The sequence below is a fragment of the Calypte anna genome, chromosome 23 (genome assembly GCF_003957555.1).
Source record: "Calypte anna isolate BGI_N300 chromosome 23, bCalAnn1_v1.p, whole genome shotgun sequence".
NCBI lineage: Eukaryota > Metazoa > Chordata > Aves > Apodiformes > Trochilidae > Calypte > Calypte anna.
Genome location: NC_044268.1, coordinates 3,143,363 through 3,159,974, shown reverse-complemented (window position 1 = coordinate 3,159,974; position 16,612 = coordinate 3,143,363). Strand labels below are relative to the sequence as shown.

At 59.0% G+C, this 16,612-nt stretch overlaps 2 protein-coding genes across 2 annotated transcripts; one reads left to right on the top strand and one right to left on the bottom strand.

The window, feature by feature from the left end:
* Nucleotides 1-4,268: 4,268 nt before the first annotated feature.
* Nucleotides 4,269-9,650, bottom strand: TRAPPC3 (trafficking protein particle complex 3). Its single transcript, XM_030464475.1, has 5 exons — nt 9,558-9,650; nt 6,691-6,788; nt 6,494-6,593; nt 6,067-6,249; nt 4,269-5,825 (listed from the first exon to the last, which is right to left on the bottom strand). The coding sequence occupies exons 1-5, from the start codon at nt 9,597-9,599 to the stop codon at nt 5,706-5,708; spliced, it is 543 nt and encodes a 180-aa protein (XP_030320335.1). The 5' UTR covers nt 9,600-9,650; the 3' UTR covers nt 4,269-5,705.
* Nucleotides 9,651-11,893: 2,243 nt separating this feature from the next.
* On the top strand, nt 11,894-15,997 carry LOC103527671 (beta-xylosidase/alpha-L-arabinofuranosidase 2). Its single transcript, XM_008492907.2, has 14 exons — nt 11,894-12,240; nt 12,308-12,468; nt 12,764-12,923; nt 13,055-13,225; nt 13,313-13,404; nt 13,504-13,661; nt 13,742-13,845; nt 13,940-14,164; nt 14,281-14,366; nt 14,481-14,617; nt 14,769-14,858; nt 15,009-15,217; nt 15,339-15,545; nt 15,625-15,997. Exons 1-14 carry the CDS (start codon nt 12,010-12,012, stop codon nt 15,910-15,912), a joined length of 2,319 nt encoding a protein of 772 aa, XP_008491129.2. The 5' UTR covers nt 11,894-12,009; the 3' UTR covers nt 15,913-15,997.
* The last annotated feature ends 615 nt before the right edge of the window (nt 15,998-16,612 follow it).

Here is a 16,612-nt window from a genome sequence, read left to right as displayed (position 1 = left end):
TTGAAAGCATTTTTTTGGTGGAGACCACCGGTACTGAGAGATTAAAATTGCTGTTGTTTCTTCCATTACTCAGCTTTCCTGAATTATGGGGTGTAATACTCAGGGAGTGGGAATAATTAGGGGAGAACAATGGCAGGCTTGAAGGCTTAAACACGCCTGTGTGGTGCTCCCAGCCAGGCCAGCCTGCTGTCACATCTCTCTAGGCCTCCGTTTTCCACAGCCTGTGCCAAGCCCTTTCCACTACGGGTACCCTCTCCTCAGCTTCCTCATTCCTTGGGCTCCTCTCCCCAGCCTGGCTGACCCGGTTAACGCTCTGTTCCCCAGCTCCTGCCCAGCCAGCACCCACAGCATGGCTCCCAGCACCCTGCCTGCCTGGGAGCTGGAGCCTGGGGGATGCAGGAGGGCAGGGGATGCTGGAGTCTGGGGATACTCTGCTGGAGCCCAGAGTATCCCTCATTCCCTATTTGCTCCCTCCCCCCAGTCCATTCCATGCCAGGCAGCAGAGGTCCCACTGGGTTGTTTTGGTGCTCTGTGCTCAAGGAAGCCACTGGGTTTCTTCCCTCCATGTAGGGGACATCCCTCCAGCTCCTCTGTGGCATCTTGCTCAAGTGCTTCCCAGCAATGGCTCACCACTCGGGGCCTGGGGGAGCAATAATGGTTGGGCTGGGAGCTTGGGCAAGAGGCTGTGGTGCCAGCACTGGTCCCGGGGCAGATGCTGGCTCCAGCGGGGGCAGGGGGTGGCTGGGGGGAGCTCCCTGCCCCCAGGTGGGACAGGGATGTGGAGCTTCAGCCTGGTGCAGAGCCGGCCCTGTGCCTGGCAGCTTCTCTCCGGGCTCTTGAATGTCAGTGCTAGCAGTAATTAAAAGAAAATCAATATTTTTGTGCTGGAGAAAGAGACATTGTTCTGGCAAGCACTTTCCCCTGATTGAGATCCCGTGTCTAGGCTGCCTACACATGATGGGCAGGGAGAAGCCAGCAGGATCCTGGGGCTGAGATGAAAGTCTGGGGCTTTGCTACATTCAGAGATGGGATTGGTTTTAAATTTTCAAATAATTTTGCCCCTTTCTCTGTTAACAGCTGCTTGGAAGCCTCGGCCACAGCCCAGTCCCTGTCATCCAGGCATTTGCTCCCACCCTGTCCCTGGCATGCTGCTCCTGCCTGGGACAGCAGATGGGTGAGATGCCCTTGCTGCAGCTCGGGATAAAACAGACCATTTCAGCAGCTCCCTTCCCTGGAAACCACAATTAGAACTATTTTAAAAGCAAACAAACATTTCTCATCAGAATGCCTGTCTGCTGCTGGCCTGCAGCTGAAGGTCCTGTCCTGGGCCAAGACTGCTCAACACCAGCAGCTTTCCGAGCTGCCTCCGGGCAAATCCACCCGCGCTGGACTCCCAGAGTTTCGGTTGCCTTTGCTAATCAGTCCTTGGAAATTTTGCACTATTTCCATGAAATCAGAAAAGCTGCGCTCCCGGGATCTGTTTTGGGGGGATGGTAGTGAGATAATGGCTTCGGTGTTTGCTGTGCAAAGGGCTGGGGGCGATGTTTGTGCCCCCGTCCCGCACGGGCAGAGAGCACCTCCCGGAGGGTCCCGGTGCTGCCGCCGGCAGGACAGAGGCTGCTGTGGTTTTAATTATCGGGGTTTAGTTGTGTGGAGCGGAACGAGAAACCGAGAGCAGGGAAACCGCAGGGAGAAAGGCGGAAAGGACGGTCCCGGTCTGCCTGGGGGTGTGCGGGGCGTGGTCGGACCCTCCCGTGGCCGGAGGACACCCGTGTCCTCGGCGGGTCACGGCGTGGGGGCAGCAGTGGGGATCAAGCTGCTTCCCTGCGACTGTCACGCTGCTGCTCGGGGCTGTCCCTTCCCGTCACAGCTTGGCAGGGATGGCCCTGTAGGGAAGGAAAGCGGGGTGCAGGGATTTGGGAGCATCCTGGGGACACAGAGGTGAGCAGGGACCCTGCCCTGGATCTCCCCTCGTCCCCGCACGTGGTGCGGGTGCCAGCTCGTGCCTGGGAGAGGGGATGCATCTCAGGGCATTTCCCAGCAGAGGAAAACTTCACTGCAGAGTTGGCTTTCAAAGGGTTGGATGAGCTCCACAGCCCGGCAGAGTGTGGGAGGAGGGGGCTGTCCCGCCTAGGAAACACAAAACAATGGAAAAGGAACAATGGAGCCTCCTTCCCTTCACCCAAAAATACCAAACACCACCAAAACGTGGCAGAGCTCTGAGCAGTGTGGCTGGCGCTGGGCTTGTGCCTCCTGCCTGGGATGAGGAAGTGCAGATACCACTTCTTTCTCCTCCTCCTTCTCTTCCTCAGCCCCGGTGAGGGATGCTACAGGAGGGCAGGTGCCAGGAGCATCACTGATGGGCTGCCCTGGTCCAATGCAGCTGCCAGCCAGTGGTCCCAGCTTTGGAAACCACGTTTGGGGCAGGATAGTGATTTTTTTCTGCGTGGCTGTGCCTTGAGGGAGGATTCTGCAAGCTGGTCAGGCTTCCTGGGAGGGTTTGTAACAGCATCCACAGACCCAAACTTGCCAGAGTGTCACTGAGCAGATGCTGGGTCCGTTGGTACTTCTGGGGCACCCAGCATGGAGAGATGCTCACTGGGAGCTGGGAGTCCTGGGGCAGGGATGGATCCATGTCTGGATGGAGCAAGTTCCCCCAGCAGCTCCTTGCCTGGCCTCAGTGCCACCACCAGCCAAGCTTTGTAACACTTGGCTGCAGCAGGCACTGGGGGCTGCATGTCCCACACATGTGGGGTTTGGGGGACATTTGAGCCAGCCTGTCCCCACCAGCACTGCCTGCTCCTCAGCTAAGGAGCTGCCATCCCCTGTGAAATATCTTTCTCATGGCCCCAGAGAGCACCCAGCACCCTGGCCAAGCACATCTGGCTGAAAGCTGGGGGAGCAACCCCGGCAGTGAGGACACCAGTCTGGAAATGCTCCCCTCCCAGAGAGATTCCCCATCCTGTCCGGGCTCTGCTCCCAGCACTGTCCCAGCTCCATCAGTGGGTGCTGGCAGTGCTGGGATGCTGCCTGGGGATGCTGCCTGCCCTGGGTTGGGTGGCAGAAGTGGGGCTGGGAGCTCTGCTCCCACCAGCCAGGGGAGAAGGACCCAGCCCCCCACAGGAGATGGCACTTGTGGAGGGCAAGGGCTGGCAAAGCCCCTCTGTGACTGCCACTGCTCCCACAACCATCACTCTGGGAGTCAGGGATGAGGTCAGGACATGGTGTCTGGGTGAAGCAGGATCCACTTGCTGTCATCAAGGGGTGGGTGAGCAGCAGGGGGCTGGGCAGAGTGGGTGGCTGGACCTGGACACCCCCCAGGCCCTGCAGCCTTGCTCATGTTCCATGTCCCTCCCCCTCCCTCCACTTGTTGCTATTGTCATCCCTAACATCACCCAGAGATGCGAAAGGCTGGAAGCTGCCTCTTTTCCTGCTAGGTTAAATCGTTCCCTAGGAATGTCGATTATTTCCACAAGACAACTTTCCCCTCCATGGTATGTGTCCAGGGGTCAGGCCTGGCACAACATGAAAGTGGTGGGGATTCAATAACCCCGAGCCGGGGAGCGGCGTCGCTCCAAGCCCAGCCATGCGCAGGGTTTTATGGAGGCAGCGTGCCTTTCACCATTTGTTTCCTATAAACAGCACATGGGAATATTTAGTAGGTTTCAAACAGAGCTTTTTGCATATTCTCCCCCTTGTCTACAATGAGCTACTCGGTAGTAGACAGTTTTAATTTGCTTAAATGCACTTTTTTTGGGTTTTCTTCTTCCAGAGGGTCGGGGCTGGTTTTCACCCAGTCATCCCAGCAGATTTCTCCCTCAATTCTGTGGTTCCCTGGCTGGGACCCCTTCCCGTGGGGGTGGGTGAGTACATTCCCTTGCTCGCCAGAGGGAAAGGGACCTGGAGCTCACTCTCTGCTGGAAAATTCTCCCCCCCTGAGCTGGGATGTCAGCAGGGACACGGGGCCTCGCTGCGGGCTGGCAGCGGTGCGTCCCTGCTCACACACGGGCATTCCCGGGGCAGAGAAAGGCCAGTCCTCAAACAAGCAAACATTGACTGTCTGGTTTCCCCATCAGTCCCTCAGCCCCACTCCCCAGCCACAAGTCCCTCCGTGCTCTGAATATCGGGCAGGTTCCTTCAGGCAGCAGCTTTCACACCAGACATTCCTGGTGCAGCTCTGCCGTCACCCTGCCAGCCCCGCGCGGCCGCTGCTCCTCACCAGCACCACCAAAAAAAAAAGAAAAAAAGCCAAAAAGGAAACCAAAAAGTTGACACTGGGATTCTTTTAATGCAGTTGCTTTTAAAATGTAGCTTTAAAGTGACTTAGAACACTCAAGGATGAGAAATGGCTGCTCTTTTTTCACCTCTGCAGTGTGACCACACAGCACCTCCAACCCCCCCACAGCTCCTCCAACTGCTCCCACCTGGGGTATCCAAACCCTCCCACCAAAAAGGGCTCGCTCATTTGAGGAATAAAAAGGGACAAGCTGAGTTGTCCAGATGACCAATATTCATGCAGAGAACCCAAAGGAAGGCAGCAGGAGCAGCAACTTTCCCTCCCTCACCCTACACTCAGGTATAGACCTGCTGAGGTGTCTGGACACCCATGGAAGTGAATAAACTCCATGAGCTCCCGCTCACCTCTGTGGGTCTGCACCTTCATGGTAGGTAAAGTGGTAGAACAGAACCTCTGGCTGTGTTTTCTTGCTGAACAGGATGGCAGAGGAAGCCGAGGGCTCAATGTCTTTGCTTTTTGAGCTGCATCACTCCTTTCTGCATTTATTTTACAGACCACCAGGTGCCGCAGGCTGCCGAGGTTCACCAAGTAACAGGGAAACTGCTGTGTCCTAAACATCAGTGAGAAACCACCACAGCTCCACCCCTGCAGGGGTTTTACCTGTGGGAGGCACCCAATGCCTCCCAGACACTGACCAGAGCTGTGGGTCCTGTTCTGTGGAACCATGTGCCATGGGTGCCACGGGTGGCACTGCAGCCACTTCCATTTTCTCCATTTAAAATGGTGACTGCTGCTCCATGGCTTGGATCAGCTCCTCCCCAAGAGGGGAGTCAGGAGGCTGCTGGGGATGAGAAACTGCACAGCAGCCACAGCGACCCTGCCACTGCTCTGTCACCAGAGTCACCCTGAGGAGATGCCAGCACTCAAAGGGCTCTCCCAGCCCTCACCAAGCCTCTATTTTACTACAACTACAGAATCAAACACAGGAAGCCAGTTTGAGCTGTGGGAATACCATGCACTTATCTCCAAAGGACTTTTAAACACCTCTTTTTAAGGACAGCATTGGAGAGTACATCAGTGGCTCTGAGAGCTCTCTTTCCAATCCTGGCAGTAAAGCAGACTGGGATTCCAGCAGGCTGGAGCTCTCCCAGGCTCTGAGCAGCAGTTCTCACACAACCAAACGTCACCATCAGAAACTGTGTAGAAAGAGTCCCCAGGGGAATACAAAAAAGACATCACCTTATGAAAAAGCTTCAGAATGGATTCATGAAATAAACAGCAACCAGACAATCGTCTTCTACAGGAGATGGAATTGACAGTAGAAGAATATAACAACGTTTTAAACAGTCAGTGAGTCAGTCTGAATGTGCAGGAGCACTAGATCCCTACATCCCTATGGATCTGTGACAAAAGCTAATGGCCCAAACCCGCTGGTCCCCTCCAGCCCCACGGGAGACTGAGCTGCAATTCACTCTTCCCCAGCTGGAAGATTGTCTTCAATCCTCCGGAGGAACTTCATCCTTATCTCTGTGACACTGTCACCCTTCAGTGTGTCCTGGACAAACTTGACATCCACAGCCATCTGGACCTGGGGGGAGGAAAAGAGGAGCTGTTGTCACCTCTTTAGAACATCAGTTTCTCTAAAGTGTCCTACTGTGAAGCACCAGCTGGAGGATGCTGAGGGCAGGACATGCCAGGTGGTTCAGAGCCCCATTAACCTCCCCACTCAGGGCCACACGTCCCCAGTGACTGAATTTGGGTGATAAGAGGGAGAGTCTTGGGCAGCACCCTCATGGGTATCACTGGAAGAAAGATGTTTGTTCACTCACCATTTCCAGGGCCCCTCGCAGCACTCCACACAACAAGTTGGAATAGATGAGAGAGGAGTGGTTGTCAGGGAGCTCAACAAAGTCCACCAAGGGATTATTTTCCAAGATCAAGGAGAACTCATCACCTCCAGGGCTCCAGTTGGTGATGCTCGGAGTGATGCCCAGGTACATCTTAAATGCTATCTGTTATGTCAAACAGAGGGTGAACAAGAGATGACTGTAAAATTACTGAAGTTTTGAAAACCTCACCCCTATCTCCCAATTCCCACCCTGAGAAGTACTCAGGGATCTGATATCTCTTTTTTTTTTTTTTTAATCTCTCCAAAATCTAAGTCAACCCTCAGAACAGTCCCAGAAACAACAAATACTCCATCCTCATATGCAAAACAGAGCCACAACCTGTCAGAGCCAAGCTTTGACCATTTACCTTGGCAATAACATCTGCAGTTTCACGGAAATCATGGCATCTCCCAACATTGGACCGGGCCAGAAAGTCTTCTATTAGCCTCACCCCAATGTTGTAACCCCTGTGAAGAGACCAAAGATATTTTGTATTAAACAAAACTCCATCTGCCAGGCTTTGAGAACCCCACGAGGCTCTTTGGCTGCAGCAGAGCCACTCACATCTTGTCAAGCTGTTTGTTGACATCCTCATCGTTCTCATAGTCCTTGCAGAGCTGGGTGACCAACGCCCCGTAGGTCAGTGTGAAGAGCTCTGAGTTCTGGGCAGAAACAACAAGATTTAGCACGAGTCAAAAAGAAAACAAACTGAGCACTGCTGCAGCTGTGTCCAGAGCTGCTTCCCTGGGCCTGGAGAGGGGGCACAGAAACCTGCTGCCTCAAAGGGATTTGCTGCTTCATCAGGAGATCCCTGTTGGTATTCTGGAAGGCAACTGGAAAGAGAAACCCTGAGCAGGAACAATCCAGAACTTTCTTTTTCTGCCTCTCCATACACAGAGCACTTCATAGAATGGGCTGGGTTGGAAGGGACCTCAGAGATCATCAAGTCCAACCCTTGATCCACTCCCCCCATGGTTCCCAGCCCATGGCACTCAGTGCCACATCCAGGCTCTTTGGAAATCTCTCCAGACACGGAGAATCCACTACTTCCCTGGGCAGCCCATTCCAATGCCTGATCACCCTCTCCAGAAAGAAATTCTTTCTCATCTCCAACCTAAACCTCCCCTGGCACAACTTGAGACCCTGCCCTCTTGTCTTGCTGAGAGTTGCCTGGGAAAAGAGACCAACCCCCCCCTGGCTCCAACCTCCTTTCAGGGAGTTGGAGAGAGTGATGAGGTCTCCCCTGAGCCTCCTCTTCTCCAGCCTCAACACCCCCAGCTCCCTCACAGGAATTCTGCTGGATCCCTTCACAGCCTCCTTGCTCTTCTCTGGACCTGCTCCAGCACCTCAATCTCCTTCCTGAGGGGCCCAGAACTGGACACAGGACTCAAGCTGTGGCCTCACCAGAGCTGAGTACTTCCCATAAATGTGTCCTGAGCCTGACCTGGCTGAGCTCTTAGCTGCCAATTAGCATCTCTGCTTTAATGGGCACATCCTGGAATGACACCTCCAGGCTGCTCTGAGTGCCACCCACCCCCTCCTGGAATGCTCAACCTGCAGCTGCCAGGGACCTGAATTTGTTTCAGCCACTGACCTGGAGGTGAGACCTGGCTCAGACCTTGGTCTGGTTTGTGAGGCTCTTCCCAGAGGACAAAAACCACTCAGTGACCCACAGATTTATTGCATTCTGCTACCAAGAAAAAAAACCCCAAGACTTATCTGATCCCTGGAAGGTTATCCAGACACATAATTTGCTTCACACACAAGAATCAGCTCCTCAGAGCCAGACAAGGCACAGTGAGGATGATTTGGGGTCAGCTCAGGTCTGTGTGGTGCTTCCTGTGCCTGGCTGGGGTACCACAGTTCACTGCAGAAAACCCCAAGGGAGGAGCCCCCTCACCCCTCCTCAGCCTGAAGCAAAGTGCATTTCCTCTGGAGCCATTAAGCCAGACCAGTGATTAACAAAGTCACTTCAGGCTGCAAAGCAAAAAGCTCCAACAGGCTCCAGCTTTTCACAGAACCCAAGGAAGTGTTTCTAGGAAGAGATAAAAAACCATCATTTATTTCCTGCTTTTCAGTGTTAGCATTCAGAAACATCACAGAGTCTAATCTTGGATTAAAAGCCTCTCACCTACCATGAGATGCAAAGATGCAGAAGGTGAAATGAATGGCAAATACCAATACTAGAGAATGAAAGCAGCAGGTGGGCAGAAAGGAAGGGAAAAGAGACAACATCAGAGTTAGCACAGATCACACTTCATCCTGAACAAGATACACAAAGCCAAGACAAACACCAGGAGGAAAAATTCCCCCAGGGCAACACTCAGTGAATGAAAATTGGGTTTGTTAGAAGAGATGGGGAATTCCACCTTGTCACTACCAAAATGCTGCAGGCACCTGAAAAGGACCAGTCAGGCTCCTTGGTGCTGGCAGGTTTGCAGTCTAAAGAACTGCCACATTCTTAGTTTTGGGGTTTTTTTAATTATTTTTTGTTTTACTCACAATTCTGCTTTCTTCTTGGAAAAGTCCTGCAAGTTCCCATCACTCAGACAAGGTGGAAATCTCCCTTAGCAGAGTCAAGACACTTGGCAGAGAATTTCAGGCATGCAAAAAAAGGCTACTAAAATTACTGAAATCCTCCAAAGTAGTGTAAAGCTGAGGCTTGGCAGCTGGAGCAAGAGGGGGTGAATGGATGGCAGAAATCCAGCTGGTACCAGGCTGCTGTCATTGACTGGAAAGCCACAACTCTGTTACCTCCCGTTACCAGTCCCCAGGTGTGCAAACCCAGGGCTGGTCAGTTCTTTTTATGAGTTATTTCTATAGTAAGTTGCTATTCTTTACTGCATTAGAACACGGCAAACTCCTAAATCTGCATCTGCAAATGAATTCTTCATTTCCAGCCCCTCTGATGCCATCAGAGCACACAACGATTTTCCCATTATTTCCGTTTTTCCACCTTGAGGTCTCAGCGATGCGGAACCCTTCGGGGGCTACAAAAACGCCACAATTCCGATTAAGTTCCGCCAGCTCTTTAAGTAAAACCCGTCGCTTTTAAGGAGGAGCTGAAGCCCTGGCAGTGCAGAGGGGCAGAAGCAGGCGGGAGCCTGCGGGGAGACAGAGCCACCCCCGAGAGCCGCGCAGCCGCGGTTCGTGGTCACTGTTCAGACACCGACACGGCACCAAACCACAATTAATGGGCTGGTTTGAGCAGCATTCGAGCTCCCCTCAGTACCACGGACCGGGGCAGGGCAGGACGGGCCGATCCCCCGAGCTCCCCACAAGGCCCGGCGGGCGGGAGGGCAGCGCCACAGGCCCCGACCGCACAGCCGGGCCGGGCCTCGCCTCCCCCATCCCCTCCCCTGCCCCAGGGCCCACAGGCCCGGTCCTGCCGGGGTCTGCCCTGCTCCTGAGGCTCGTGGTCCCGCCGTTACCATTTTCTTGCTCTCGGTTCCGCGGCCTCCCTGTCGCGACATCCTGCCGGGCCGCCGCCTCACCGGGCCCGCCGCGGGGCACCATGGGACTCGCAGGCCTCCCCGCCCCAACGAACTACGCGCCCCAGAATGCCCCGGGGCCTTCCCGGCATGCCCTGCGCCGTGTAACGGCAGAGGCGGAAAATCCCGGCGGGGCCCGGAGCAGCCGCCAGGGAGCGCCCTGGACCGCGCTCCCTGCGCACCCAGACCCGAAACGCACCCGAACCCGCAACCAGACCCGAAACGCACCCGAACCCCGAACCCGCACCCAGACCCGAAACGCACCCGAACCCGCAACCAGACCCGAAACGCACCCGAACCCGAACCCAGACCCGAAACGCACCCAGACCCGCACCCAAACCCGCACCCAGACCCGAAACGCACCCGAACCCGAACCCAGACCCGAAACGCACCCAGACCCGCACCCAAACCCGCACCCAGACCCGAAACGCACCCGAACCCGCACCCAAACGCGCACCCAGACCTGAAACGCACCCGAACCCACACCCAAACCCGCACCCAGACCTGAAACGCACCCAAACCCGCACCCAGACCCGAAACGCACCCGAACCCGAACCCGCACCCAGATCCGAACCCAAACCCAGACCCGCAACGCACCCAAACCCGCACCCAGACCCGAAACGCACCCAAACCCGCACCCAGACCCGAAACGCACCCGAACCCGAAACGCACCCAGCCCCGCACCCAAACCCAGCCCAATCCCGCACCCAAACCCGCACCCGCAACCAAGCCCGCACCCGCTCCCTCATCCGCACTGCACCCGCCCCACACCCGCACCTGTTCCCTCACCCACACTGCACCCGCATCCACACCCGCACCGCCCAGCCCAGCCCAGCCAGCAGCCGGGTCCCCGGGTGCTGCGTGGCCGCTCCGATCGCAGTGGTGGCCGTGGATGGTTCTGGAGGGTTCCTCCTGCTGGAAGGAGCCATCGCCAGAGCAAGGGCCTGGCCGGGGGGGGTTGGGTTCCCCGGGCCTGTGCTGGGTGTGTTGGGGTGAAGCTGAGCACATGGAGTCGTGGGGCTGGCGGGGGCTGAGCCGGGGCTCGGCTCTCACCGTTCCCGCGTGTGAAAGCCCCGGAGTGAGCGTGGCCGTGTGCCCAGGGCTGCTCTGGGTCACACGGTGCTGGAAATCACTGGACCTGGCAGAGCCACCGGTCTCTGGGGTGAGAACAGCCGAACCCAGCAGCGAGCTAGTGGGTCAGAGAAGGACCAGAGCCCCGGCCCACAGAATGTATGGGAACAGAGCTGGTGCTGGGCTTCCACACCACACACGAGTGGGAATGGACATGGCTGTGTGGAAATGTGGCAGAGGACGGGGGTGTCCCCAAAACCAGCCTGGCTTGGGGCTCCTCCTGAGCCTCCCCAGCCCCAGCTCTCAGGGGAAGCTGGTGGTTATTTGTGTGTAACTTTGGGTAGGTCTCCTGCTCCGGGCAGTGTGATGGGGGCTGTGTGCCGGGGGGGAGGACATGCTGCGGGAGCTGCCAGCGGGACCTCTCTCCCCGCAGCTGCTGAGGAATCCAACAGCTGGGCCATGGATCCCTGTCCCCACGGAGCAGCAGGGCTGACCCGCTGGCATTGCCTTACATGGCTGCGTCCCCCGACAGCGCAGCCGAGCTGGCGGCTGCCGGTCCCAGCGCCTGATACCAGCTCTTGGCATGGTCAGCTCGGGCTGGGGAACTGCCAAGGTCCCCTCCATCCCTGGCAGGAGTGGGACACGTCGCCAGCGAGGTGATGGGATGGCCGTGTTCCCTCGTCGCCCGGCCCCATCCCACTAGGGGTGGGTAAGGGGCCATTCTGTGCTCTCTGCTTCCCCCAAGCATCTCCTGGATAGAAAACCACAGCAAAGGCTGGAGACCCTGCAGCACACGGTGTGTGGGTGCCCTGTCCCCAGTCACCGCGTGGCTCCGTGGCTCTCGTTAAATCACAGCGTGCTAATGAAGGCCCTTCCCTTTGCTTCCCCGGGTCCCGAGGCCAGGCCAGGAGAGCCTGTGGGGCGCTGAGTGCTCCCGAACCCCGAGCAGGGGGCGGCCGTGCCAGTCCCGCTGCTGCCGGGGGGTCACAGGAGCCGATTTGGCTCCGCCAGTTCCCGCTCACCGCCGTGCCTGCACCGGGAGGGTCTCGAAGGTTCCCTTTTTCCCGAGGTCCCCCGACACTGGCATCCCTCGCCTCGAGACCCGCACTCCAAGATTTCCAACCAGCAGGACCCGACCCGACCCGACCAACCACCGACACCTCCCGCCCCGGCATCCCCCACCCCGGTCCCGCCCTGATCCGCCCCGTCGAGTGGGCGTAAGGCCGGGCAGCCGCTCCGCAACGCCCCTCGCTCTGCCGCGCTGCGCCCACCGTCCGTGGCCTCGGAGCACCGGGCCCATCCCGGGCAGCCAAACCGAGCTATGACGCCCCCAGCCGTGTCCCCGCCCGCCCGGTGGAGCGCGGCGGCCCCGGGACCGGCCGTACCAGGGGTCCGGGCCCTGCTGCTGTGCGCGGCGCTGGCTGCCGGGACGGGGCGGGCAGAGCCGTCCCCCGCAACCCCCCTCTTCCCCTTCCAGGACCCGGCCCTGCCGTGGCAACGCCGCCTCGACGACCTGATGGGCCGTCTGAGCCCCGACGAGCTGGTGCTGCAGGTGAGGGGCGGTGGGGAGCAGCGGGGGCAGCCCCAGGACCCCCCTGCTCAGCGCCGCTGGCCCGCAGGTGGCGAGGGGGGGAGCGATGGGCAACGGCCCCGCACCCCCCATCCCGCGGCTGGGAATCGGGCCCTACAACTGGAACACGGAGTGTCTGCGGGGGGATGCGGAGGCACCCGGCTGGGCCACAGCCTTTCCCCAGGCCCTGGGGCTGGCTGCCACCTTCAGGTACCGGCACTGGGCTGGGGGGCACCGGGGATGGAGTCCATGAGGTGGTTTACATGGGTCGTGGGATTGGGGATCCACCCGGGGGGATCCCGTGGGATGGGCTACCCACCTGTAGGGTCATGTGGAACAGGGGGCTGGGGACCCACCTGGGACATCTGCCATGGGATGGGGCAGCCTGTATCCACCTGTGAGACTGCCACAGGATACAGTGCCCTTGGGGATGTGGGATATGGCTCTGTGAAATGTGTTCCCCTCCGTTATCCTTTCCTCCTGACACCTCCGTGTTCTCCCACAGCCCTGAGCTCATCTACCGAGTAGCCAATGCCACTGCTACAGAGGTCAGAGCCAAGCACAACACATTTGCTGCCACCGGGCGCTACGATGACCACACTGGGCTCAGCTGCTTCAGCCCTGTCCTCAACATCATGCGGCACCCACTGTGGGGCAGGAACCAGGTGTGAGCAGGGGGTGAGGGATCCAGCCACACAGGATTGTGGCTGAGTGGCTGGAGCGTGGCAGCAGCTCCTCGGAGTGCTTGCTGCAGGAGCGTGAGGTCCCAGCAATGTCCCACCTGCACCTCACCCAGGAGACCTACGGGGAGGACCCATTCCTCAGTGGAGAGCTGGCCCACAGCTTCGTGCAGGGACTGCAGGGTCAGCATCCCCGCTACATCAAGGCCAGCGCTGGCTGCAAGCACTTCAGTGTGCACGGAGGACCTGAGAACATCCCCGTCTCCAGGCTCAGCTTTGATGCCAAGGTGCCTGCAGCAGGACCACGGGACAGTGGGGCTGTGGGGTGGTGGGCAGCCCCCATGGTGCTGACCCCTTTGCTGTGGCACTCACAGGTGCTGGAGAGAGACTGGCACACCACCTTCCTGCCCCAGTTCCAGGCGTGTGTGCGTGCTGGTTCCTACAGCTTCATGTGCAGCTACAATCGGTACTGACTGTAGCAGGGGCTGCACGGGCCGGGCTGCCCATGGCCCATGGGGTGCCCAAGTGTCCATCCCTCCAGGCTTCCCCATTCCTTCTCCCACAGGATCAATGGCATTCCTGCCTGTGCCAACAAGAAGCTGCTGACGGACATCCTGCGTGGAGAGTGGGGGTTCAAGGGCTATGTAGTGAGCGATGAGGGGGCCCTGGAGCTCATCGTGCTGGGGCACCACTACACACGAACCTTCCTGGAGGCAGCAGTTGGTGAGCTCACGGGATGGGTGCAGGGTCCCCGGCCATCGTGCAGCCATGATGAGTGGTTTCCCTGCTCACCTGCACGGCAGCCTCCATGAACGCCGGCTGCAACCTGGAGGTCTCCTATGGCTTGAGGAGAAACGTCTTCATGCACATCCCCCAGGCTTTGGAGACGGGCAACATCACACTGCAGGTGAGCCAAGGGGAGCAGGGCTGGGGGTGTGGGCAGGGAGCCAGGGCTGCCCCCACCAAGCACAGCCGAGGTTTCGGTGTCGGGGTCTTCACAGATGCTGCGTGACCGGGTCCGGCCCCTCTTCTACACACGGATGCGGCTGGGGGAATTCGACCCCCCGGCCATGAACCCCTACAGTGCCCTGGACCTGAGTGCCGTGCAGACCCCGGAGCACCAGAACCTCTCACTGGAAGCTGCTGTCAAGAGCTTCGTGCTGCTGAAGAACATACGGGGGACGCTGCCCCTCAAGGCTCCAGACTTGCTTGGCAAGCGCCTGGCGGTGAGCACGGACACGGGAGGTGGGCAGGGTGCCCTGGGCGTGCAGGTGTTCCCTCCCTGGGAGAGCTGCATGGCACAGGACTGCCAGTGTCCACCCTCACCCTCTGCCTTTCACAGGTGGTGGGTCCCTTTGCTGACAACCATCGGGTGCTGTTTGGGGACTACGCTCCAGTGCCGGAGCCGCGGTACATCTACACTCCCCGGTGAGACTCCCCGGTGAGCCTCCCCGGTGCTGCTATTCATCCCTTCCCTGGGACATGGCAAGTGTCCCCAAGGTGCCCCAAACCCAAGGTGCCCTCTGCTCCTCTCTGTTGCAGGAGAGGGCTGGAGATGCTGCAGGTCAATGTCAGCTTTGCAGCAGGCTGCCCCGAGCCGCGGTGCCAGCGGTACCACCCGGCAGAGGTGGTGGGTGCAGCGGGGGCTGCTGACGTGGTGGTGGTTTGCCTGGGAACAGGTAGGTGGGAGTGGGGAGGGTGCTGGGTGGGCTCAGCCTGGGGAGGAGGAGAGGATTGGGGCCCCTTTGGCCCCTCAAGGCAGTTGGTGCCCCGCTGCTCCCGGTGCCCGGGCAGGGTGTAAGGGGCTATTCTTTGGCTGTCCCCATGCAGGGGTGGATCTGGAGACAGAGGCAAAGGACCGGAGCGACCTGTTGCTGCCAGGCCACCAGCTGGAGCTGCTGCAGGGTGCTGTGCGGGCGGGTAAGGGCTCTGTGGGCTTGGGCGGGGCTGGTTGGGGTTCTGGGGGTTGAGGCTGTCACAACCTCCCAGGCTTTCCTCATCCCTGAGGCACACCAGGGTCACCTGAGCAGTGCTGGCACAGGGCTCTGGGTGACCAGGGTCTCTCTTTAGCTGCTGGCCGCCCTGTCATCCTGCTGCTCTTCAACGCTGGGCCCCTGGACGTGAGCTGGGCACAGGCACATGAGGGTGTGGGGGCCATCCTGGCCTGCTTCTTCCCTGCTCAGGCCGCTGGCCTGGCCATCACCAGGGTCCTGTTGGGTGAGATGGGGGCCAACCCAGCCGGCAGGCTGCCAGCCACATGGCCCATGGGCATGCACCAGGTAAGGCTGGGACAGACGGTGGCACCGATACCCCTTCCCTGCCAAGAGCCATGGGATGCAGGGCTGATGCTTGCCCATGCTGCCCAGCCCTGCCTTGCTCCATGAGTCCCACATCCTGCAGGTGCCACCCATGGAGAACTACACCATGGAGGGGCGGACATACCGGTACTATGGGCAGGAGGCCCCACTCTACCCCTTTGGGTACGGGCTGTCCTACACCACCTTCCAGTACCGGGACCTGGTGCTAAGCCCCCCATCACTGCCCCTCTGTGCCAACCTCTCCGTGTCTGTGGTGTTGGAAAACACGGGGCAGCGGGATGGTGAGGAGGTGAGCACAGTGGGGTATGGATGTGGCTGGGGGGTATCTGGAAGGTCCTGTGGGCACTGACTCCCATCCCTCTGGGCAGGTGGTGCAGCTCTACCTGAGGTGGGAGCAGTCGTCGGTGCCAGTGCCGCGCTGGCAGCTGGTGGCTTTCCGCCGTGTGGCCATACCAGCCGGCCAGGAGACCAAGCTGTCCTTCCAGGTGACAGCCGAGCAGCGTGCTGTCTGGGCACAGGACTGGCACCTTGAACCTGGCACCTTCACCCTCTTTGCTGGTGGGCAGCAGCCGGGCCAGCAGACACGGGCACCCTCAGAGGTCCTGAGCTCCCAGTTCACCATCACCGGCACAGCCCGGCCCTTGCGTGGGTGCTAGAGGCACCCGGCAGCCCACGGTGCTGGTGCTGGTGCTGGGCAGGGGGTGTGGTGGGTAGGCTGCCTCGCAATAAAGTGGGACCACATCTGTAGTGTTGTGTACAACTGTGGGCTCCCCAGTATAAGATGGACAGAGTCCAACAGAGGGGCTTTCACCCTCCTCCCCGTGCCTGTCCCACCCTTCAGCCTCACCTTGCCTGATGCTGGCCGAGGGGCAGTGGCTGCTCAGACACGTGTGCCCCTGCCAACAGATGCCTATGCCTCCTGCTCTGTTTTTAGCTGCTGAGGCCACTCCACTGCATTCTCTGGTGATGTAGGGCACCTTCATCCCCAGGGGGCTTGGGAGGGCAGTGGCTGCCCCCCTCTCCTGCCCATCCATCACTAGGATGCTGGCAGTGGGAGCAGCCAAGCCCTGCACTCCCCAGATCCAGCTCTATGGAGCTCAGGTGCTGCGGGGCAGGGACAGTGTAGGGGTCCAGGAGTGATGCTGGTGAGGGGCTGAAGCCAGGCAGCTGGTCCTCAGGATAGGCTGGGATCTCCTTCAGCCCCGGGGTCCAAGGTGGGGCTGTCAGGGAGTGTGTGGGGCTGCCCAGGCCTGACACCATGACATCAGGACACTAATTACAGATGCGGCTCAGGATAATTACAGAGCAGATGAGGGTTGCAGCAGGGCGGGGCAAGGCTCAGCCCATTGCTGGCCC